The sequence below is a fragment of the Rhinatrema bivittatum genome, chromosome 12, assembly GCF_901001135.1.
Source record: "Rhinatrema bivittatum chromosome 12, aRhiBiv1.1, whole genome shotgun sequence".
Taxonomy (NCBI): domain Eukaryota; kingdom Metazoa; phylum Chordata; class Amphibia; order Gymnophiona; family Rhinatrematidae; genus Rhinatrema; species Rhinatrema bivittatum.
The window spans coordinates 4,710,448-4,735,060 of NC_042626.1; the positions used below are offsets into that span (position 1 = coordinate 4,710,448).

The window sequence follows — 24,613 nt, forward strand, 5'->3', positions numbered from 1 at the left end:
GCCTAAGACAGGTTTGGGAGTTTGAGAATTTGGGCGAAGGGGTGCGACGTAATATGAATTTCTCATTGTATTATTAATGTTTGCTTTCACTGTTGGGGGTTTTGAAATAATGGTATATAAAAACGATGTAGCTGCTATACTGGAGAGATGCAGGGCTGGTGGAAGGGTATTAGGTGCCCTCACCCTCTCTCAAGCCTTGCAGTGCCCTCCCAGTGCCCAGCATCCCTTCCTTCTATCTCCCTGTCTGCTTTCTCTCCTCTCATCATCTCCCGTTCACATCAGCATCCGCCCGCCTCCTGGCCAGAATCCAATCTCCCTCTCTCTCTCCGCTCCATCCTCACCTGCCCAACACCGTCTCTCTCTCTCTCTGTCCGCTCCATCCTCACCTGCCCAACACCGTCTCTCTCTCTCTCTCTCTCTGTCTGCTCCATCCTCACCTGCCCAACACCGTCTCTCTCTCTCTGCTCCATCCTCACCTGCCCAACACTGTCTCTCTCTCTCTCTCTCTCCGCTCCATCCTCACCTGCCCAACACCGTCTCTCTCTCTCTCTGTCCGCTCCATCCTCACCTGCCCAACACCGTCTCTCTCTCTCTCTGTCCGCTCCATCCTCACCTGCCTAACACCGTCTCTCTCTCTCTCTCTGTCCACTCCATCCTCACCTGCCCAACACCGTCTCTCTCTCTCTCTCTCTGCTCCATCCTCACCTGCCCAACACTGTCTCTCTCTCTCTCTGCTCCATCCTCACCTGCCCAACACTGTCTCTCTCTCTCTCTCTGCTCCATTCTCACCTGCCCAACACCGTCTCTCTCTCTCTCTGCTTCATCCTCACCTGCCCAACACCATCTCTCTCTCTCTCTGTCTGCTCCATCCTCACTTGCCCAACACTGTCTCTCTCTCTCTTTGTCTCTCCGCTCCATCTTCACCTGCCTAACACCGTCTCGCTCTCTCTCTCTCTCCGCTCCATCCTCACCTGCCCAACACTGTCTCTCTCTCTCCGCTCCATCCTCACCTGCCCAACACTGTCTCTCTCTCTCTCTCTCCGCTCCATCCTCACCTGCCCAACACTGTCTCTCTCTCTCTCTCTCTCTCTGCTCCATCCTCACCTGCCCAACACCATCTCTCTCTCTCTCTCTCTCCATCCTCACCTGCCCAACACCGTCTCTCTCTCTCTCTCTTTCTCCGCTCCATCCTCACCTGCCCAACACCGTCTCTCTCTCTCTCTACAAATCCCCCATCCATCCTCTTTCATTACTCACATCCACCCAACGTCCAGCCCCTTCTCGCTTGTGGCACCTGCAGGTTTCTGGGGATTTTGCTGGTCCCCCCAAAAAACAAAACATGGTGCTGGTGTACACAACCACTGCAGAGGGGCTGGGCATCGTGCCAGTAAGGACCAGTAAAGGAAGTCTCCCATCTGGCTGTCCCAGTGCTGCTGACCTTGGAGAAGAGAGTCTCTGATCATTGCCTGAAAGAGGAGAGCAAATGTAAAAAAGGACTGAAGAGATTTCCAGGGCAACGACAAAATGCAATGGCACTGACCCCAAATTTCATTTCAGCAGGAAAAAGCCCAAAGCTAAAATTCCGAGCGGGAATTCCAAGCAGTCTTGGTGTTGTGTGCTGAAAGCTGGTTCCTGCTCCCTCTGGAGCCTTTGTATGAGCTCGGGAGAGAGTTTTATTCCTCAGAGGCCCTGAAAGCTGTGCGTTATGTGTTTGTATATTTTTCACACTTCATTTTGTGCTGAAATTAAACTAAGGCAATAATTTTAGAATTAAGCCATTTTTCCGAAGCTGATAAGAGCTGGAAGATTTCTTTAACTTCAAAAGCCCTGCCACTGGGCTGGCTGCTTTCCCCTCTGGCCCACCCCCGGCCCGGACGGCCGAGCAGATAAGTTTTCACCTCTGAACTAACAGCCAGGTTCTGTATGTAAGTCTGCTGCAGTTCTGCCACAGGTTTGCTCCTCCTCCAGGCATCAGTTTGCAGTTGTCATTATCAGATGTGAGGCATTAGATCAGAAATGAAACATAGCACAAAGAACGCAGAGAAGAGGAAACAGATCGGGAGAAATCCGAATGGGAAGCTGCCTCTTGTTAGCACTGGGGATGCTGATGCAGGAAAGCCCGTCGGGAGGGCTCTGCCAGTAATTCACCGTTCTGGGCTGCAGAGTCCTTAGCACATCCCCACATGACGAACCTTTACAGGAGCGGGCATGAACCCCATGCAAGCAGCCCCCAGACTGTACATGTGGGTAAGGCCCTGCCAGGAGGCAGAAGACTCATCCCAGGATTGTCTTTATCTTAAAGAGTGAAATAGCAAGAATGGCCTCTGGGCAGGAAGGAGAAGGACTGAGCTGTATGAGGCTGCTTTTACATTTTAACCTCTTGTAATAAGTGCATTTCCCTTAGACTCTGGTTTTGTTTGCCTGGAGGAGGCTGCGGGCTCCAGGGAGCAGGGAGGGACGGTCTCTTGTGTGTTTCTGTGCAGCACCGCAGAACTGCATAATATGTAGGGGCCACATATGGGAAATGTTTCTTCTCAAATAAAAATGGGACAATCCCATCCTTGCCACATCTGGGCCTGGTGCAAGGCTGAGCTAATGTCTGCAGAGCTCCACAGGGCAGGCGTTTTCTTGCTGTGTGCCCCCCAGGTAAGCTCATCGGGCAGGCACCTGCTGCAGCAGTGACTAAGGCACTGGCCAGGTTTCGCACTAGTGAGAAGGGAAACACTACAGAGGAGCGTTCCCATCCTTTTCCAGTTATTTATTTTGCAGGGGTGGGGCAGTGTGCATTACTGGATCGTGTTTCCACTCCCTAGAAATGAACCTGGCAGGGCACGATGGACAGAAAGCTGGATTCCTCTGTATGGATTTTAGATTTATTTACTTGCTTTTCCAAATCCAAGCACAAGGCAAGTTACAATCGGGTGCATTTGGTAGGTCCCTGCCCCGGAGGGCTTACAGTCTGATGCAATAGAGAGTGATGTCACAAGGAGCGTCAGTGGGACTCGCCCTGCTTTCCCAGTTCTCCACCGGACATCTCATGGGGCTGTCGGGCGGGTGTATGTTTGTGTGTTGTGGGGGTGAGGGCACAGACTGTGGCTCTCTCTGTGGCTGATGGTGCATCACTAACTGCTGCCGCTACGGACACTTTCAGGCTGTCGGCTCCTTCTCCCGGGATGTGTGCGTACTGGTGGGACTGTGCAGGAACCCTGCTGGTCATGGCAGCTGCCTCCTGCTGGTGCTAATCCTCAGCATTTTCCACATCAGACTCAGCAGGAGAAGAGGTGCAGTGTCCCGCTGTCATGGGAAACGCACTTCATTCCAGCTTTGGAGGAGAAGTGCGAGTCGTGCAAATTAGAATTCCTTTTCCTTCTGTGCCTTTGGGTGCGCTCTGCAATGTTTTGCCTTTCCTTGACAGAGACTCACTCCTGCAGCGGGAATAAAGGCCCCTGCCCTGGGGTCTCCTGACGGCCAGGACCCAGCCCGAATGCCAGAGAAGGCCTCCTGCTATCCCGGACGAGCAGCAGACCAGTGAGTCCCAGCCCTCAGTACTCATCTGGCGCTTAATGAAGGAGGAAAGGGCGTCCTACTGTCCCCCAGAGATAAAGACATGGTGAGCCCCCCACATGTTCCAAGCAGCCTCCCTGGCAAGGTGTGAGGTTACCCTCTTCCTTCACTTCCATCCTCTGGCTCTGCGCCTAAATGGTCTTTCAGGGTCTCTCTCACTCTGCCGCTCCTTCTCTCTTTTCCCCCTCACCCTCTCCTACACATTCTTGCTTCCTTTATCAACCCTCGGGGTGACAAACAAACAGCCCCTGTCTTTCTGCAAGGGACAGTGACCCATCCTCCGAGAGCTCGGACAGTTCAGGGAGCAGCTGTGAACCTTCGGGCCAGGTGGGTAAGAGCCTGAAGCTAAGACTGCAGGAAGAGTGAGTGATGGGAGCGGAGACCCCCAGCAGAAGGACTGATGAGGTCCGGCTTTCTCCCCCAACTAGGCCCGGCCCACAGAAGACGTCACCTACACCGGCACCGTCCTTGCAGCTGAGAGGCGGAAGGCAGCCTATGTCTCAGACTATGTGAATGTAAATCCCCAGCAAGAGAGGGGCAAGCTCAGTACCTGCCTGAGTCCTCTTAACCCTTCCGATGAGATTGTCCAAAACAAGCCCAGCCCTAAGAACTGATCCAGCAGGAGGAGGCATTTACCGCAAGGTTATTGGATTGGAAATAACTGTGAGGGGATGGATTTAGTGCTATTACCAGCTGAATGTTTGCTTATGGGTGGGGCGGGAGCGGGCTTAGATTTTACAGGACATTTGACAAAGAAATGGGAGACAGAAACGGTTATGATTTCACCTGCTACGCAGCCTCATCGTACCCTGACTTTGACGCCTCCCCGCCAGCAGAGGTCTCCTCACAGCTCACCCAACAGCCTGTGGTGCAGCCTCCTCACCCCCAGGAATCCTCAGCGAACCTCGTCTCCTCCTCCTCACCTGCACCACGCCCAAGCCTCAGCCTTGCCAAACCCTCCTCACTTCCACATCAAGTTGCTCTTGGCTCCATGCCCTAGCCACTATTGCCTTGCTTCTCGGGGCCTTGCCTTGCCTAGTCCCTAACTTCCTGTATCGCTGCCTTCGAGCCTTTATGTTCCTTGTTGTCTGGCCCTGTCCTGTCTTGTCTTCATCCAGTCTTTGTCTGCACTCAGGCCTCAGTTCCAGTCCTCGCCGGCATTCTCTTCCTGTCCATGCCTTGCCCCAGTCTTCCCAGCCTGTCCAAGCCTTGCTCCAGCCTTAGCCTGTCCATGCCTTGCCCCAGTCTTCCCAGCCTGTCCAAGCCTTGCCCCAGTCTTCCCAGCCTGTCCATACCTTGCTCCAGTCTTCCCAGCCTGTCCAAGCCTTGCTCCAGTCTTCCCAGCCTGTCCATGCCTTGCTCCAGTCTTCCCAGCCTGTCAAAGCCTTGCCCCAGTCTTCCCAGCCTGTCCATGCCTTGCTCCCCTCTTCCCAGCCTGTCCATGCCTTGCCCCAGTCTTCCCAGCCTGTCCAAGCCTTGCCCCAATCTTCCCAGCCTGTCCAAGCCTTGCTCCAGCCTTAGCCTGTCCATGCCTTGCCCCAGTCTTCCCAGCCTGTTCAAGCCCTGCCCCAGTCTTCCCAGCCTGTCCAAGCCTTGCCCCAGTCTTCCCAGCCTGTCCTTGCCTTGCCCCAGTCTTCCCAGCCTGTCCATGCCTTGCTCCAGTCTTCCCAGCCTGTCCAAGCCTTGCTCCAGTCTTCCCAGCCTGTCCAAGCCTTGCTCCAGCCTTAGCCTGTCCATGCCTTGCCCCAGTCTTCCCAGCCTGTCCATGCCTTGCCCCAGTCTTCCCAGCCTGTCCAAGCCTTGCTCCAGCCTTAGCCTGTCCATGCCTTGCCCCAGTCTTCCCAGCCTGTCCAAGCCTTGCTCCAGTCTTCCCAGCCTGGCAAGCCTTGCTCCAGCCTTAGCCTGTCCATGCCTTGCCCCAGTCTTCCCAGCCTGTCCAAGCCTTGCCCCAGTCTTCCCAGCCTGTCCAAGCCCTGCCCCAGTCTTCCCAGCCTGTCCAAGCCTTGCCCCAGTCTTCCCAGCCTGTCCAAGCCCTGCCCCAGTCTTCCCAGCCTGTCCAAGCCTTGCCCCAGTCTTCCCAGCCTGTCCATACCTTGCTCCAGTCTTCCCAGCCTGTCCAAGCCTTGCTCCAGTCTTCCCAGCCTGTCCATGCCTTGCTCCAGTCTTCCCAGCCTGTCAAAGCCTTGCCCCAGTCTTCCTAGCCTGTCCATGCCTTGCTCCCCTCTTCCCAGCCTGTCCAAGCCTTGCCCCAGTCTTCCCAGCCTGTCCATGCCTTGCTCCCCTCTTCCCAGCCTGTCCAAGCCTTGCCCCAGTCTTCCCAGCCTGTCCATGCCTTGCCCCAGTCTTCCCAGCCTGTCCAAGCCTTGCCCCAATCTTCCCAGCCTGTCCATGCCTTGCCCCAGTCTGCCCAGCCTGTCCATGCCTTGCCCCAGTCTTCCCAGCCTGTCCATGCCTTGCCCCAGTCTTCCCAGCCTGTCCAAGCCTTGCTCCAGTCTTCCCAGCCTGTCCAAGCCTTGCTCCAGCCTTAGCCTGTCCATGCCTTGCCCCAGTCTTCCCAGCCTGTCCAAGCCTTGCCCAAGTCTTCCCAGCCCGTCCAAGCCTTGCTCCAGTCTTCCCAGCCCGTCCAAGCCTTGCTCCAGTCTTCCCAGCCTGTCCAAGCCTTGCCCAAGTCTTCCCAGCCCGTCCAAGCCTTGCTCCAGTCTTCCCAGCCTGTCCAAGCCTTGCCCCAGTCTTCCCAGCCTGTTCAAGCCCTGCCCCAGTCTTCCCAGCCTGTCCTTGCCTTGCCCCAGTCTTCCCAGCCTGTCCAAGCCTTGCCCCAGTCTTCCCAGCCTGTCCATGCCTTGCCCCAGTCTTCCCAGCCTGTCCAAGCCTTGCCCCAATCTTCCCAGCCTGTCCAAGCCTTGCTCCAGCCTTAGCCTGTCCAAGCCTTGCCCCAGTCTTCCCAGCCCGTCCAAGCCTTGCTCCAGTCTTCCCAGCCTGTCCATGCCTTGCCCCAGTCTTTCCAGCCTGTTCAAGCCCTGCCCCAGTCTTCCCAGCCTGTCCTTGCCTTGCCCCAGTCTTCCCAGCCTGTCCATGCCTTACCCCAGTCTTCCCAGCCTGTCCAAGCCTTGCTCCAGTCTTCCCAGCCTGTCCAAGCCTTGCTCCAGTCTTCCCAGCCTGTCCATGCCTTGCCCCAGTCTTCCCAGCCTGTCCAAGCCTTGCCCCAGTCTTCCCAGCCTGTCCAAGCCTTGCTCCAGCCTTAGCCTGTCCATGCCTTGCCACAGTCTTCCCAGCCTGTCCAAGCCTTGCCCAAGTCTTCCCAGCCCGTCCAAGCCTTGCTCCAGTCTTCCCAGCCCGTTCAAGCCTTGCTCCAGTCTTCCCAGCCTGTCCATGCCTTGCCCCAGTCTTCCCAGCCTGTCCAAGCCTTGCTCCAGTCTTCCCAGCCTGTCCATGCCTTGCCCCAGTCTTCCCAGCCTGTCCATGCCTTGCCCCAGTCTTCCCAGCCTGTCCAAGCCTTGCTCCAGTCTTCCCAGCCTGTCCAAGCCTTGCTCCAGCCTTAGCCTGTCCATGCCTTGCCCCAGTCTTCCCAGCCTGTCCAAGCCTTGCCCAAGTCTTCCCAGCCCGTCCAAGCCTTGCTCCAGTCTTCCCAGCCCGTCCAAACCTTGCTCCAGTCTTCCCAGCCTGTCCAAGCCTTGCTCCAGTCTTCCCAGCCTGTCCAAGCCTTGCCCAAGTCTTCCCAGCCCGTCCAAGCCTTGCTCCAATCTTCCCAGCCTGTCCAAGCCTTGCTCCAGCCTTAGCCTGTTCAAGCCCTGCCCCAGTCTTCCCAGCCTGTCCTTGCCTTGCCCCAGTCTTCCCAGCCTGTCCAAGCCTTGCCCCAGTCTTCCCAGCCTGTCCATGCCTTGCCCCAGTCTTCCCAGCCTGTCCAAGCCTTGCCCCAATCTTCCCAGCCTGTCCAAGCCTTGCTCCAGCCTTAGCCTTTCCAAGCCTTGCCCCAGTCTTCCAGCCCGTCCAAGCCTTGCTCCAGTCTTCCCAGCCTGTCCATGCCTTGCCCCAGTCTTCCCAGCCTGTCCATGCCTTGCCCCAGTCTTCCCAGCCTGTCCAAGCCCTGCCCCAGTCTTCCCAGCCTGTCCTTGCCTTGCCCCAGTCTTCCCAGCCTGTCCATGCCTTGCCCCAGTCTTCCCAGCCTGTCCAAGCCTTGCTCCAGTCTTCCCAGCCTGTCCATGCCTTGCCCCAGTCTTCCCAGCCTGTCCAAGCCTTGCTCCAGCCTTAGCCTGTCCATGCCTTGCCCCAGTCTTCCCAGCCTGTCCAAGCCTTGCTCCAGTCTTCCCAGCCTGTCCAAGCCTTGCTCCAGCCTTAGCCTGTCCATGCCTTGCCCCAGTCTTCCCAGCCTGTCCAAGCCTTGCCCAAGTCTTCCCAGCCCGTCCAAGCCTTGCTCCAGTCTTCCCAGCCCGTCCAAGCCTTGCTCCAGTCTTCCCAGCCTGTCCAAGCCTTGCCCAAGTCTTCCCAGCCCGTCCAAGCCTTGCTCCAGTCTTCCCAGCCTGTCCAAGCCTTGCCCCAGTCTTCCCAGCCTGTCCAAGCCTTGCCCCAGTCTTCCCAGCCTGTCCATGCCTTGCTCCAGTCTTCCCAGCCTGTCCAAGCCTTGCCCCAGTCTTCCCAGCCTGTCCAAGCCTTGCCCCGGTCTTCCCAGCCTGTCCAAGCCTTGCTCCAGTCTTCCCAGCCTGTCCAAGCCTTGCTCCAGCCTTAGCCTGTCCATGCCTTGCCCCAGTCTTCCCAGCCTGTCCAAGCCTTGCTCCAGTCTTCCCAGCCTGTCCAAGCCTTGCTCCAGCCTTAGCCTGTCCATGCCTTGCCCCAGTCTTCCCAGCCTGTCCAAGCCTTGCCCCAGTCTTCCCAGCCTGTCCAAGCCTTGCCCCGGTCTTCCCAGCCTGTCCATGCCTTGCCCCGGTCTTCCCAGCCTGTTCAAGCCCTGCCCCGGTCTTCCCAGCCTGTCCTTGCCTTGCCCCAGTTTTCCCAGCCTGTCCATGCCTTGCCCCAGTCTTCCCAGCCTGTCCAAGCCTTGCTCCAGTCTTCCCAGCCTGTCCATGCCTTGCCCCAGTCTTCCCAGCCTGTCCAAGCCTTGCTCCAGTCTTCCCAGCCTGTCCAAGCCTTGCCCCAGTCTTCCCAGCCTGTTCAAGCCTTGCTCCAGTCTTCCCAGCCTGTCCATGCCTTGCCCCAGTCTTCCCAGCCTGTCCATGCCTTGCTCCAGCCTTAGCCTGTCCATGCCTTGCCCCAGTCTTCCCAGCCTGTCCAAGCCTTGCTCCAGTCTTCCCAGCCTGTCCAAGCCTTGCTCCAGCCTTAGCCTGTCCATGCCTTGCCCCAGTCTTCCCAGCCTGTCCAAGCCTTGCTCCAGTCTTCCCAGCCTGTCCAAGCCTTGCTCCAGCCTTAGCCTGTCCATGCCTTGCTCCAGTCTTCCCAGCCTGTCCAAGCCTTGCTCCAGCCTTAGCCTGTCCATGCCTTGCCCCAGTCTTCCCAGCCTGTCCAAGCCTTGCTCCAGTCTTCCCAGCCTGTCCAAGCCTTGCTCCAGCCTTAGCCTGTCCATGCCTTGCCCCAGTCTTCCCAGCCCGTCCAAGCTTTGCCCAAGTCTTCCCAGCCCGTCCAAGCCTTGCTCCAGTCTTCGCAGCCCGTCCAAGCCTTGCTCCAGTCTTCCCAGCCTGTCCAAGCCTTGCCCAAGTCTTCCCAGCCCGTCCAAGCCTTGCTCCAGTCTTCCCAGCCTGTCCATGCCTTGCTCCAGTCTTCCCAGCCCGTCCAAGCCTTGCCCAAGTCTTCCCAGCCCGTCCAAGCCTTGCTCCAGTCTTCCCAGCCCGTCCAAGCCTTGCCCCGGTCTTCCCAGCCTGTCCAAGCCTTGCCCAAGTCTTCCCAGCCCGTCCAAGCCTTGCCCCAGTCTTCCCAGCCTGTCCAAGCCTTGCCCAAGTCTTCCCAGCCTGTCCATGCCTTGCTCCAGTCTTCCCAGCCTGTCCATGCCTTGCCCCAGTCTTCCCAGCCTGTCCAAGCCTTGCCCCAGTCTTCCCAGCCTGTCCAAGCCTTGCTCCAGTCTTCCCAGCCTGTCCATGCCTTGCCCCAGTCTTCCCAGCCTGTCCAAGCCTTGCTCCAGACTCGCCATGATGTACTGCTGCCGCAGAGTCCTGCTGGCCACCAAACTCCTAGGGCTCAACCTGCGGGGGAGGAGGCTGGTTAGGCAGACTTGCCCTGCAGCCCTGTGCCACTCCGAGGTTGGTGTTCCCTACATCCAGCCAGGAAACATTCTGAACAAGGAAAAGGACATTTTGGGGTGTTGACGCCCTGATTGTAGCAGTCTGAATGCCTGGCATTAAAGCTTCTGTTGAGCAGTCATCCCACTGTTTTACCAAGGAGGTCTCAAGTCCCAAAACAAACGCACACCAAGTGGCTCTCTAGAAAGCTTGGAAGAGGGTTATAGGAATTCATTGCGAGAGGATGGCGGAGAATATTTATTCTGTCAAAACGATGATGGAAAGAATGCACAAGAAAATTGTAGGAGGATTTATAGCGAAGCATTATCCGCAGTATAAAATGGCTTTGGCCTTCATTGGGGCAAATTTACGGAGCTTTTCAAGAACCAGGTGGGCACAAGCTTAAAAGAAAATGTGTAAAGAGAAAAAGAAAGGAACTGAATGGCGATGCTCCCTTTATTAAACTTCTAGCTTTGTCAGAAAATGAGAAGCAGGCACGGCCTCCCCAGTCCTAGGTCGGGGCCCTGACCCCGGTGCAGAGAGAGGGAAGGGTCACTAGGTTCCCAGGAAGGGCCACCCCGGGATTATTACGCACACAGCGAGGAAGCTAGAGGAAGAGGCAGGGAGCGCGCATTAGCAAAATCCCGCCACTGCGGCAAACCTCGGGCCCTAATCCCAGCCCAGCCCCGTCCTGCTGTTGCTGCTCCCGAAACTGTAGAAATGTGTAACAAATGCGACTATAAGTGGATGAGATAAACTTTCCTCATTCCTCTAGCCCTTACTTTCACCGTCGTATAGATCTGCCAGTTTTTAATTATAATCATCGATGTTATCCATGAAGAAACCTGTTTTGAAAATTTTTCAAATTGCAAATAAAAATTACTTAAGCTTTCATGAAGAATGTGCTCATCTGCCGCCAGACGCTGTGGCAGCGTTTCGTGTGCTCAAATGGTCATGTCCCCCGTGCTTGTCGGCGTCCCTATCCAGGTAAGACCTCTGCCCTCTGCCAGACGGCTGTGGCCGGCATCGCTATATGAAGGTGAAAGTAAGGCTAGAGGTATGGGGATGCCTTGATAGTTTATCTCCTGCCTTTACAGATGCAGCGTCACATATCTGTAGTATTTCTTTTTCACCTTTTCAGGTTCACTTGATTTGGGTAGGCTCCCAAAATTGTGCCACTCTAGGTGAGCTGGCCTTGCCGTCCTAGTGCTTCCACCAGCCCTGTCAGGAGCCCTGGCGTGAGGGTCGCACAGGGCACACGCAGCTGCTCCAATACCGACAAACGTCCCGCCAGCAGAGAGCTGCTTTAAGGCTTAGTAATAAAGGTGAGCCCCCAAAACTCCAGCTGACAAAGCAATTAAATAAATGTATGGGGAGTGGCCATCAAATCCTATCCAGCAGTGAATGCACATATGTTATGTCTCTCAAATCGGTTATAGTCATAGGTCACCATCATTAGCTGCAAGAGCGGGAGATATTCTTTGAAATGCAGTTAAAAAAAAACCAAAACCTGTAGAAAAGCAAATTTAGAGATCTTCTGGACTTTGGGGGGATTATCCTTATTACTGATTCAGTTGTCCCTGTTTTAAGACTTAAAACATTTGTGGCTACTAATATCCCATCCTTTGGTTTAGAAGGGTTACTTCCTTCTTAAACATAACTGGATGCAGAGGTGGATAAACAGCAAAATCAAAAGGAAAGTTACATGAAGGAGGGTGCGAGCCCCAGATCTCATGGGACAGAGACCCTGAAATATTCTGCCACAGCTTTAGGCTGAGGTCTGTCAGTTTGTGTCTGGTGGCAAATTGATGATTTCTCTGAGGCTAAGAGAAAGCTGGCTGCTCACATAATCCTCTCATTAGTGTTGGACAGCTCGTTAAGGGGTAAGAGTGGACTTTAATCTCTCCGCTCTTTAAACGGAGTTCATTAATCATGATCAGACCGACTGCTGAGGGGGTCATTGTAAGCCTGGCTACTCCCCACCGCCAAGACTACTCAAAATTCTTCTTGTAATAACGAAGAGCGCACTGAGCGCTGGGGGGATCCTAATAAAAGCGTTTTTAATAGAGTGGTCCTGGGGTGTCAGCCAGAGCCACTCATGAACTTCTCAGCTTTCAGGTAGATGTGGAAATGCCACCTGGCTTGCTGTCATGTCTGGGTCATTGTGAACAGCTGGAGAGCTCTGGAGAACCTGTGATTTTCAGAAGGTGTTCGACAAAGTCCCACACGAGAGGCTTCTAAGAAAACCAAGAAGTCATGGGATAGGAGGTGATGTCCTTTCGTGGATTGCAAACTGGTTAAAAAAAAAAACAGGAAACAGAGAGTAGGATTAAATGGTCTGTTTTCACAGTGGAAAAAAGGTAAACAGGGATCTGTACTTGGACCAGTGCTTTTTAATATATTTATAAATGATTTGGAAAAGGGTACAAGTGAGGTGATCAAATTTGCAGATGACATAAAATGAATTTAATGTGGACAAGTGCAAGGTGAGCATATAGGGAAAAATAACCCTTGCTGTAGTTACACGATGTTAGGTTCCATATTAGGAGCTACCACCCAGGAAAAAGATCTAGGCATCATAGTGGATAATACTTTAAAATTGTCGGCTCAGTGTGCTGCAGCAGTCAAAAAAGCAAACAGAATGTTAGGAATTATTAGGAAGGGAATGGTTAATAGAACGGAAAATGTCATAATGCCTCTGTATCGCTCCATGGTGAGACCCCACCTTGAATACTGTGTACAATTCTGGTCGCCGCATCTCAAAAAAGATATAATTGTGATGGAGAAGGTACAGAGAAGGGCAACCAAAATGATAAAGGGGATGGAACAGCTCCCCTATGAGGAAAGGCTGAAGAGGTTAGGGCTGCTCAGTTTGGAGAAGAGACGGCTGAGGGGGGATATGATAGGGGTCTATAAAATCATGAAAGGACTTGGTTAATGTAAATTGGTTATTTGATCTCTCAGCACTCCATGAAGTTAGCAAGTAGCTCATTTAAAATAAATCAAAGAAAATTCTTTTTCACTCATCGCATAGTTAAGCTCTGGAATTCATTGCCAGAGGATGTGGTTACTGCAGTTAGTGTAAGGGGGTTTAAAAAAGGTTTGGATAAGTTCCTAGAGGAAAAATCCATAAACTGCTATTAATTAATAAGCAATGGTAGCTTGAGATCTATTTAATGTTTGGGTACTTGCCAGGTACTTGTGACTTGGATTGGCCACTGTTGGATACAGGATGCTGGGCTTGATGGACCCTCGGTCTGACCCAGTATGGCATGTTCTTATGTTCTCATTAGAGTATGTGGCATCTCCAAGCCGGCCTCTCTATCAGCAGGGAGCACATTCTTAGAAAGAGAGGGATGCAGAAATGGCCGGAGTGTCCTAGGTTTGGGGTTTTTTTTTTTGTGTGCAGACAAGCAATGAAAGGGAGACACGACAGGGACTGGAGCAGAGAGTCAGGGTTTAGGGATCAAACCTTGGGTCAGAAATGATGAAGTTCTGGGTCCTCCTGGCGATTGCCTCGTGTCTGGGAGATGCAGCCTGGGCAGCCCCATTAAAGAAGCCCTGACTCGGTAATGGGGTCGTCGTAAGGGGGGCTTTCCGTCTTTCTTTCGGGCTCCTGGCTGGTGATGGGCCGGTGTGGGAGGTGGGTCAGGATGGTGTTCCTGCGGCTGGACAGGCTCCCGTTGGAGCCCTGCCTCTTCAGCTTGGACTGGAAGGTCCGGCAGCAGGGAAGGTGCCTCAGACTGCCCTGCAGGAGGTGTCCATTGAAGAGCAGGTAAATCCAGGGGTTGCAGCAGCTGCTTAAACTGGCCAGCAGCATGGTGATGGTGAAGGCAGTGTCCGAGGACTCTGGAGAGAGAAGAAGATAGCACCTTTTACAGAAAGTCAGCTCACAGTCTGCCTGGCAAGTGAGGGCAGAAGCTTTACCCAACCATTTCTCTCCTGCTCAGAGGAGGAGCTGATTTCTCTTTAAAATGTTATAGATATTTATATAATGTTCGCTAAGCAGACCTGACTGATTTCATGCCATGGATTACTTGCCCGTCGAGAAAATAATAACCAAGAAAAGAGAGAGAGAGGGAGTTCACCTCTCTCTCTCTCTCTCTGCAGATTTCATGCCTGTAATGTTTCTTGTAAACGCAGCAAGGCCCCCCCTAGCCAGATCCTCCCGACAAGACTGCACGGCAGGGTAATATCTGACTGACACCTCTGCTGTGCAATGCATCCATTTCTATCTCTTCCCATCTATAATCAAATCACCTGGGAAACGAGAGGAAATGAACAGATCTGAACCTGCAAGTTTTCTTTTAAAAGACAAAGGACCATGCTTGCTTCGGGGTAACTGCACTGCTTGAGGATGAGCTGAATGCAGAATGGAGCTCCCGCCGGCACCAGCACGAGGTGCTGCTCTCTGGTCCTGCTGCTTTAATTACCCCTGACTCCAGAGATCCCCGGGGTGCCCCGGGATGCTGGGACCAGTTTGTCCCCAGTTTCCCATCTGTTTTCTTGCATAAATTACTGGCACCGAGAAACAGCCGTATCAGAAAGCAAAGACTTCCCGGACCACAAGGAGCTGCCCTAGTGCTGGTTCTCCTCGCCGTGCCCGGAGCGAGAGCTGTGCTCCTTATTCAATGTAAACGCACCCGGGGTTGTGGGAAGCGGACAGCAGGGTCACTCGTGCCAGTCTTACCTTCATTGGGCGCCTTCTCATCCCAGACCGACCACATCTGGACGCAGAAGAAGGGCGACCAGCACAGGATGTAGGCCAGGACAATGACAAAGGTCATCTTCGCCGTCCGGATCTTGGCCCTGGAGATGGTCCTGACACTGCTGACCCTGGAAGGCAGTGCCTGGCTACTTTGGCTCCCCTTCTCAGCCCCACAAGCCTGGGTCTTGCCTTTCAGGTTCCTGCAGATCTCCCAGCAGATCAGGCTATAGCAAGCCAGGAGGGTGGCGACGGGGATGATGAAGATGGAGAAGGTGGTCCAGGTGATGTAGGCCCTGGCTCCCCAGGGAAACCTGAAATCGGCCCAGCAGTCGGTGACCCCAGAGCCTTTGCTGACTTCTCTCAAGGAAAAGATAAAGACCTGGGGCGTGCTGAGGAGGCCGCTGAGGAGCCAGGTGCCTGCGATCATGAGGTGGGCCTGCCTGCTGGGCTGCTGGAGGGTCCTCAGAGGGTGGCACACGGCCAGGTAGCGGTCCACGCTCATCACCACCAGCATGTAGGTGGAGGCGAACATGCTCAGCACCTGCAGGTATTTGACTGCCCTGCAGAGGAAGTCGGAGCCCACAAATCGGAAAGTGATGTCCCAGATCAGCTGGGGGAGGACCTGGAAGACGGCCACCCCGAGGTCTGTCACGGCCAGGTGCAGGATGAACAGGTGCATCCGCGTCATTTTCTTCCCCAGCCTGTGCATGACTCGGAGGACCCCCAGGTTGCCCACTGTGGTCACTGCCAGGATGGTGGCCAGGACTGCGACCTCCGCCTTGGCCAGCTCTTCATCCCGAGGGTCACCTGGGTTCTGGGACGACTGGTTCCTACTGGTTTCAGGCACGCTCTGGAAGGTGAGGTTTGGCACTGGGGTCCCCATGGTCCCCAGGCTCTCTTGCGACAGGGTTAGATATGCTTGGAGCTAAGAAGTGGCCTCGAGCTGTTGCTCCTTTGTAGGTCGAGGCTGAATCCGATCGCTGCTTCCCACACCGAGACGGGAGCGTTTGCTTTCCCCAACCCTGAGTGCCCTGCTAAGCCAGAACTGAGGACGATTCCCCTCCTCCTCGGTGCAGCTTTATAAGGGGGGAGCTGAGCCCTGGGAGCTGGTTGGTTGCTTCATCCATCAGTGCTTGCCAGGGCTTCTCCCGCCCACCGTCTCTCTCGGAAACTTTCCCGGCTTCCTCGGCACTTCTCCTCCGTTCTCGGAGGAAACGCAGCCTCTTTCTCTTTCGGGTTGCACTGCATGCATTTTGCGCTTTCCAGCTCATTTTTCTGGTTCTAATTTTGGGTGGCTTATTCTGTGCCTGCCACTGTGCTGCAGTATTCTGCTTGCATATGGTTTTCTGGGGCTCTTTCTCCAGTTTTCTCAGAAGGAGATGCATTGGGGTTCTAGGGCCCATTAGGTAGGTAGGGTTGCTGCTGGTAGTTACAGCTGTTTTGATAGGGTAGCTTTGTGAGATAGGTTCTGAGTGTTTCTGTTACCTCTAATGTTATAGAGGGGACACCAGAATTTAAATATTCCTTTTTGAATGCTGGCAGTGTTGTAGTTTACCTCATCTATAGGGTCCTTTGTTTTCAATTTTTCCTGGGGATGATTAATTTGTGTTTATTATCACAAGAACAAAAACGGGAGAAACCAGTGGAAAAATGACTTCTTGTTGATCATTTTCGTTCTTGTAGTAATAAACACCGAGACCTTCCTGGGGAAAAGTAAAATAAAAGTTGAAAATGGAGCTCCCTATCCAGCTGATGCATTAACAGTTTTCTCCCGTTATGGAAAAAAATATTTAATATGTGGAACTGTAAGACCCAAGTTATGGAGAATCCCTGCAGTTTATGTTCCCAGGTTCTTTCTCACTAGAAATTATTTTTCATATTCAGATCTGCTCATAAGTTTACAGAGCCCTGGCAGAATTTGCAAGCTGTGTAGCATCTTAAGAAGCATGAGTGATCAGACAAAACACGCCTGCTATTTTTAATGTGTTTCAGATTCAACTATTATGCATCACAGAATTGCACAATCATTAAACCATAAGAATAAGGGAAATAATGAAAAGTTTGCATACCCTTAGTCCTTAATATCGTGTATTGCCCCCATTTTACAACTTCTGAATGAGGTCCTTTATTTTCTCATAGGGGCTGCCCATTCCTCTTGACAAAAAGCCTCAGATCCTGTAAATTCTTTGCTTGTGTAGCTTGACCTGCATGTTCGAGGTCTCCCCACAGTGGCTCAGTGATGCTGAGTCAGGAGACTGAAGGCTACGCCAGACCCTTCACTTTCTTCTGCTGCAGCCACCAAAGGGTCGGAACATTCTCATGTTGGAAAGTCCAAGTGTGCCCCATGCGCAGCTTCCTGGCTGATGAATGCAGATTCTCCTCCAATGTTTTCTGATAAGATGCTGCATTCATCTGACAAGTTCCCTCTGCCACTGTAGCTCACCACCTCCATGCTTCGTGGGAGGGATGTGTGCTTTTCTTCATTGGCCTTGTTGACTCCTCTCCCAACACGGAGTTTATGGTTGCTACCATAAAGTTCAATTTTGATCTCATCACTCCAAATTATTTTGTTCCGGAAATGATGAGGCTTCTCTAGCTGCTGTTTGGCGCATTGTAAGCAGGGTGTTTTGTGGCGTTGGTGCAGCAATGGCTTTTTTCTGGCGGCTCTACCTTATTGCCACACCACTTTGTTTCAGAGAAGCCTGTATTTCAGTAGAAGTTGCTTGTGGGTTTTTCTTTGCATCCCAACAAATTTTCCTGATAGTTGTGTCTGAAATTTTTCTCGGTCTGGCCCATAATTTCCCACTTCTTAATCAGAGTTTGAACAGCAATGATTGGCATTTTCAAATCTTTGGATTTTTTAAATATTTGTTTCCTGATTTATAAAGTTGAACTACTTTTGCTCACAGATCCTGACAGTTCTTTTGCTTTTCCCATGCTTCAGTAATCACCAAACTCACTGCAGCACTGGATGAAATGCAGGAGGGTTTCTCAAGAGCTAAGACACTCATTGGCTGTTTATACACAGACACCAATTACAAACAAACAAGGCAGAAGTGTGGATGCCTACCCTTCACTGCCTTCTCAACCTGTATGGGTCAGCTTGAGTTGATATTATCAGCCCAAACATTCAAAGGTATGTAAACTTTTCCACAGGACCATTTTTATTATTTCCTTTATTGCTATGGTTTGTTTAATGATTGTGCTATTCTGTGATGCATAAAATAGTTTAATTTGAAATACATAAAAAAATAGCAGATGTGTTTTGTCTGAACACTCATGTTTTCTTAAAATGCTACACATCTTGCAAATTCTGCTGGGGTGTGTAAACTTATGAGCAGAACTGTATATATACAGTACATATAATATGTGCATGTGCATTTTATATTTGTACATATGTTAAGGGTATTGTGAGGAATTTTTGTTAATATGTACATTATCCACTGGAGGTTTCAGTTAATAGTTTCTGTAAACAATGAGTTTTGTGTATGAGAAATAAATTGTGAAATGCAAATTGCACAGCCTTCTACCAATGCAGAAGTCTTTTCTTTCCTAAACTAAATATCTCCCACCCCTCCCTAAAAAAAATCTCTGTTTTTGAAAGACTTGTGTCAGTCACACTGTTGTGTCTGCCTGTGCTCACCAGGTGGTTTCCTGAACAGTGGAAGGTGGATTGTGCAAAGAATATGCTCTATCTGCAAAGCCCTGACTCTCAAGCGTGCATGGACAGGCGTGTAAATACACACACATACACGCACACTCACACATACATGCACACTCATACACACATACACGCACACTCACACACGCACACTCAGTGTCCTGCCAGACCTTCAGCTGCCATCAGATGGGGTCCATGGCTGCCGCGGGATGGGGACTGTGATGGCTTCTTCTTCTGGTGTTAGGCAGCCCTGATATGCATGAGCCTGAGCTCTAAGTGAGTGGGCCAGGCCCACCCATGGCTATGTTCTCTCTATGGAGGATGAGAAATAGTGCCCCAGGGATCTGTACTGGAACTAATGCTTTTTAATCTTTTTCTATCACAATTACCAGTTAGATCTTTCTAGAGTTGGGCAATGAGAGATGAATAATATACTATCAGTGTAGTTTAAAGACAGGTTCCCTAAGTTCTATATGACTGCTGTTAATTACTTAAAATAAAACAGTGTTTATTGTTTTCACTTCTGTTAAATTTAAACATTTTTAGCTGTTATGGACTGGACTACCTGAGCAATGCATCAATTTTTGCTAGTATATATATTAATATAGTTCTCTGCCGTGCAAATGACATATTTTAATTTGAGGCAATGAAGGGAAGTGCAGGTATAGGACTGGGAATCCTTTTCTTGTTCTTTTTAGGTAAACATTAGCCAAGGTTTTTTTCAAAATATCTCGGTATACCAGTTGCAAAACTATTTGGGATGGGGGTCTCAAGGATGGAATAGCAGGGGGTGCTGCAGGGCAGGAGTGAGGTGCATGGACAGAGCTGTGTGTGAGGGTCTCAGTACTGGAATAGCAGGGGGTGCTGCAGGGCAGGAGTGAGGTGCATGCGCAGAGCTGTGTGTGAGGGTCTCAGTACTGGAATAGCAGGGGGTGCTGCAGGGCAGGAGTGAGGAGCATGGGCAGAGCTGTGTGTGAGGGTCTCAGTACTGGAATAGCAGGGGGTGCTGCAGGGCAGGAGTGAGGTGCATGGGCAGAGCTGTGTCTCAGTACTGGAATAGCAGGAGGTGCTGCAGGGCAGGAGTGAGGTACATTGGCAGAGCTGTGTGTGAGGGTCTCAGTACTGGAATAGCAGGGGGTGCTGCAGGGCAGGAGTGAGGAGCATTGATAGAGCTGTGTGTGAGGGTCTCAGTACAGGAATAGCAGGGGGTGCTGCAGGGCAGGAGTGAGGTGCATGGGCAGAGCTGTACTGGAATAGCAGGGGGTGCTGCAGGGCAGGAGTGAGGTGCATTGGCAGAGCTGTGTGTGAGGGTCTCAGTACTGGAATAGCAGGGGGTGCTGCAGGGCAGGAGTGAGGAGCATTGGCAGAGCTGTGTGTGAGGGTCTCAGTACTGGAATAACAGGGGGTGCTGGCATGAGGTGTATTGCTAGTATTATAAAAGCTTCTAAAGCATCTACTATTAATTTACCTAAAGCAATTGTAACTGAGGTTGTTATTTTCACAAACACTAAAACAGAACAAAGCTCAGAAGAAGAAACCCCAGAGACAAACCTACCTATGAAAATCAACAAGAATGTATTCATGAGTGCGCTTTTGTCAGGATGCTGTAAACAAAGAGTTATCAGCAGCACAAAACCTGCTCTCTGCGCTGCAACACTGATCAGATCCTGTGCATTATGAATATTAAAAAGGGGATGATTTCTACATAAATGCACTGCCATTCTTTGAATAAATGAACCGGGCTCTTTGATAATAAGCTCGTATGGAGTTTATGCCCTCATTTAAGCAGGTATGAAACATTTATTCTGTACATTAATGCACTGCAGGGAAGATGCCAGGGAGGGATCGCGCTTTTGTTCTTGTGGGGAGTCTGGAAGGAAGCAAACGTTTGGGAGCGAGGAAAGATTACAAAGATTCATTTCTTACAGAAGTTGATTAACAAATCCTTTGTTAAAGTTGATTAACAAATCCTTATCGTTCCTGTTTTGAATGCAGGGTCCTTTCCTAGCAGGGCATGGTGCGAGTTTGGCAGAGGTGGTGCTGGCTGGCAGGCAGGTGGTCCATCAGATTCTTAGGTTGTAAGAGGAAAGTGAGTGTGAAGGACAAAGCAGAACTGAGAACCAGGCTGAAAGCAAGTCTGCCTTTCTGCGCCGGATTACAGGGGGAAAGCTGCTGCCCGTGGTAGTTTAAGTGCAGGTCTCTGAGTGTTTTACCAAGGAAAAGCCATGGCTGGTCGGAGCAAGAGTCTAAGATCTCTGGAGGGAAACACAGAGAATGCACTGGGACTTAGCTCAGTTTGCTCATATTCCAGGCAAGAATGAGCAATACTTTATTTGGGGGGCAATGATGCAGGGAGAACGGAAGCTATAGAACTGATTCCAACAACCCAATACTGCTCAATGGTTGCATCCGAGCTCTTTCTGGCCTTTTCGGCTGCCTTTTGGAGCATTTCTTGGGTACCCACCCAGAATTCCTGAAGCTCCTGGGCTCTCACCTGGGCTGCAGACAAGGGATCAGGCAGCAGGATAGGGAATGGAAGTGACGGTTATCTCCCATGTCCAGTCTGAAAGGGGACGCCCCAGTGGTGGTGCTGAAATGGGAGCTGTGGGAAAACTCCATCCACGGCAGGAGGGAGAGCCAGTCATTTTGTCGGTCATTTGCATAGGCCCTGAGGAAACTTTTCAGCGGGCGGATGGTCCATTCGGACTGGGTATTAGCGTGGGAGTGGTACTTTTTGTATAATCTAAAGAGATGGCAGTACTTGGCCGTAAACTGGGCCCCACAGTCAGAGCCGTGCAGGCAGACGATGTGATGCGTGAATAGTGGGGCCAGATCCGGGGCCGTGGGAATGAAATGAGCCGGCCTTGAAAAACGGCCGATGACAACCCAAAGGATTGTGCAGTCGTTTGAGAGAGGGAGGTCCACTACAAAATCAGTGGACAAGTGGGTCCAGGGTTCCCTGGGAGCTGGCAACGGATGTAACAGACCCTAGGGTCGTCCAGACAAGGGTTTCTGCTGAGAGCAGGTGGGACAAGAGTTCACATAGGCTCGAACATCCCTTTGCATCTGGGGCCCCCAGAAATATTGCTGGAGCATCACGAGCGTTCGGGCCCGTGCAGGGTGACCTGCAACACGTGAGTCATGGGACCATCTTAGTACCTTTTCTCAGTTTGCATGGAACAATCATCTTCCCTGGAGGGCGATCATAGTGGCAGCTAGAAGGATCCGGGCTGCATGAATAATGTGCCCGTCCAGTCTCATCACCTCCTTGTCAGCTGTATCGCTATCGTTTTATATGCAAGAACCTCAGATTGGGAGGTGGGGTAAGGGAATGGACAGAGTGCAGCCCGAGCCCCTGGGGCAGCCACAAAGGGAAATCAGCCCAGTCTGGTGGCAGCAGTCGCTGACCGGCCCCTGCGCTTCTCCCAGGCTTTCTTCAGTTCGGATCCTGTCCTGGCTGCTCCGTGCATTCACCACCCTCTCCGCAAAGAAATATTTCCTTAGATTGATCCCGAGTCTGCCCCTTCAGCCTCAAGGCATGACCCAGAGTCTCCTTTCCACTGAAAGAGGCTGACCTTCTGGAGGGATTTAACCTCTCGCTCACATCTCCCCTAGCTCACCTTTCCTCCAGGCTGTAAACCTGTTTAGACCTTTGGCTCTGTCCCCAAACATTTTATGGGGAAGCCCCTTGTAAGGCACCACAGAAATCCCAAATACGCGATCCAATGTCCCGTCCCCCATCTCGTTCCTTGCAATGCATTATTTACTTAGGAACTGGCGGAATATCAGATGCTTATAAATACATAAAATAAATAAAGTCGGGCTGCCCCCGAACTCCAGAGCAGCAGGGACAGCCTCAGCCAGCGCAGGGTTTTACCCCATCGGCTCCAACTTCTCTACGAAAAGCAGGAACCGAGAAGTGCAATGCAAGGGGTAAAGCCAGGGCTGGTCCCACCTGTCCCCAGTGGCCTGAAGCTTTTTGGCAGCCCTCATTGTAAGGCACTCTCTGACTGCCCATTTCTTAACTAAACTGGAACTAGGGATCAGGAGACCCAGGCTGGGTTTTGCAACCATCGTAAACTGGCAGAGGCATGAAGAGTCACGTGAGAGGGAGGGAGGGAGGGAGGGAACTCAAATCTCATCCCAGTCCTCAGGGCTCACCCAGCCAGTCAGGTTTTCAGGATATCCACACTGCCTGCAGTGTAACCCGACTGGGCTGAGAGCTGCTGCTTTGGGGATGTTCACCAGCTGTTCTGGATCCCTGAAGTGATCCACCGTCATGAGATGGACAAGCGAGGGTCCTTTCACCCACAGGTCTGCTTTTCAGGATATCCACTATACATATGTCTGGGATAGAGCTGCGTTCACTGCCTCCATTGTATGCAAATATACCTCATGCATATTCATTATGGAAATCTGGAAATGCAGACCTGTTTGTGGCTTCTGAGGAGCGGAGTTGGCCACCCCTGCTTTCAATGTTCGGTTGCTTTCCCTATTGCTTTGTGCCAGTTCTGGGTGCTGGAGCCACACTAGCCCTCATCTTTGGTCACAAATGCTCCTCCAGACTACAAGAACTAATAAAAATAAAATAAATCTTCTGAGAATTCAATAGCAATCATCGCAGGGATTACAAAGCGGAATAAATAACAGGCACCATTTCCAGTGTCTTTAATCTTCTCTCTGGGGCTTTTTGCCTTTTTTAAGTAATGGACAATTTTGGTTGTAATCATCGGGCACAGAGAGCCAAGACTAAAGTCCCTGCGTTGGGGACTGGATTGATGACTTCGGCTTTAAAGCTGCTGCTGCTGCTGAAGTCTTGCTGGGATGCAGAGCCCAAGGAATAAAGCAGCAGAAAGGGTGGCAGTGGCTGGGCCCTGAAACCTTAGGCCACTGCCATGTCTCACCTCTTCATTCCCCAAGAGCTGTCAACTGCTCACACTTGATCAGGTTTTTTAACTTATTTATTTTAAACATGCATAATCCACATGGTCGCCTGCTCTCAGGGGTTTGCATCCTTACACCCAGAAATCAAAGGCAATGTAATACAATACAATAAAGTGTCTGGATGATGACGAGGGTCCCAAAGCCAGCTGTCTCGCACATGGATATCAATGCCTGCGAGCCGGTTTAGCTTTTTCCAGCAGGGCAGGGCAGAGATCTCAGTAGGGATGCACAACCTGGGAAGAGGATCTCAGTTAGGGGGATACATCTTTAATACTGGATTGAAACGAGGTGCAGCAGAGCCATTAATTGCTTTGAAGATCAATGCCATTCCAGGAGCAAAATGTACAACTTCTCAAGAATAAGAGGGACAGGAGCCCTATGGTCAGGCCCGGAAATCACAGGAGAGGCCGCACTGTGAGCAAGCTGAAGCTTGCTATTCCCTCTGCGCCCAGAAGGTGGCGCCCTCGAGGAGAAGCCAGCCCTATGCACAGCAGTCGTGCAGCAGTGTCACAGGTGCCTCACTCCGGCCTTATCTTATGGGACAGCAGCCCGGCTTCCTCACAGTGAACTGTATGGACACTGCACTAAAAAAAACAAACTTGCTCTCTCTCCACTAAATATTAACAGGAAAATGCTGCGTTCAAAGACCTGGTTCTGCTAGTCTTGCCTTCTCCAGGGCAGGTGACTGATTTCACCTGGAGGTGATGGTGCTTCTCCGTTAAGGGTCAGAGCGCTGTACTGTACAGCACCATCTGCACTGACGTGCAGCTTCCCCTAGTGGTAACTGACCAGCCACTAATGACACTGACATCTGCTTGATTCCAGCCAAATACTGCTGTTTTAGATTCCCAGCACCCCTGTGAAATGTGGCTGTACTGAGACTCTGATCTTTTAAGTTTGCAAATGCAATACATGAGTTTGCCTTCAACTAGAAAAGAAATGTGCACGCTGTCCGATTTCTGATCTCACAGCTCCCAGCTCTCTTCTGAATGGGGTCATTGGCTGTGCATTTCCCGTCTGCTGTTCCCACCAATCCTCCAGGTATTCAGTTACATCCAAGGGCTTAATTCGAGGATTTCACCTGGTGAGCAGGGAATGAGCCACTGAGCTTCTAACAAAGCAGAAAGCTTTGCAGATACCTGTCAGATGAGAGGGAACATTGTGGGTCCCTGCACGTCCAGGATTGAGAGAAATGTGCTAAAATGGTTCTCCTCTTTCCTCGCTGACAGATCATTCCAAGTAAAACTTGACAATTACTTGTCTGACACCTTCCAATGCACAACTGGCGTCCCAGGAGGATCAGCCCTATCAGCAACATTTATTTAATATCTACACAAATTACTAAATGACCTGGGTTTAAACGTCTTCCTGTATGCAGATGACCTGCAATTCTATATCCCTCTAACAAAATCATTTGCACTTACAGCATCTCTAATTTCTGAATATATGATTAAAAGAAAAGAAAAACTAGCTCAGTGGAAACTCTCAATGAACCCTCATAAAACTGAAATAATTTGGTTAAGCCGCAACCCA

General features: G+C 51.7%; 1 protein-coding gene across 1 annotated transcript; it reads right to left on the reverse strand.

Moving 5' to 3' along the window:
* Window positions 1-13,263: 13,263 nt before the first annotated feature.
* LOC115074238 (vasopressin V1b receptor-like) lies at window positions 13,264-15,358 on the reverse strand. The gene is made up of 2 exons (XM_029573533.1): window positions 14,458-15,358; window positions 13,264-13,616 (listed from the first exon to the last, which is right to left on the reverse strand). The coding sequence occupies exons 1-2, from the start codon at window positions 15,356-15,358 to the stop codon at window positions 13,318-13,320; spliced, it is 1,200 nt and encodes a 399-aa protein (XP_029429393.1). The 3' UTR covers window positions 13,264-13,317.
* Between the last annotated feature and the right edge of the window lie 9,255 nt (window positions 15,359-24,613).

What these genes read in the sequence shown, in the direction of transcription:
- LOC115074238 (XM_029573533.1), bottom strand. Translation starts at nt 15,358, where the DNA reads ATGGGGACCCCAGTGCCAAACCTCACCTTCCAGAGCGTGCCTGAAACC. An exon ending in TGAGAAGGCGCCCAATGAAG is followed by an intron (nt 13,617 to 14,457) that starts GTAAGACTGGCA and finishes TTCTCTCTCCAG; the next exon opens with AGTCCTCGGACACTGCCTTC.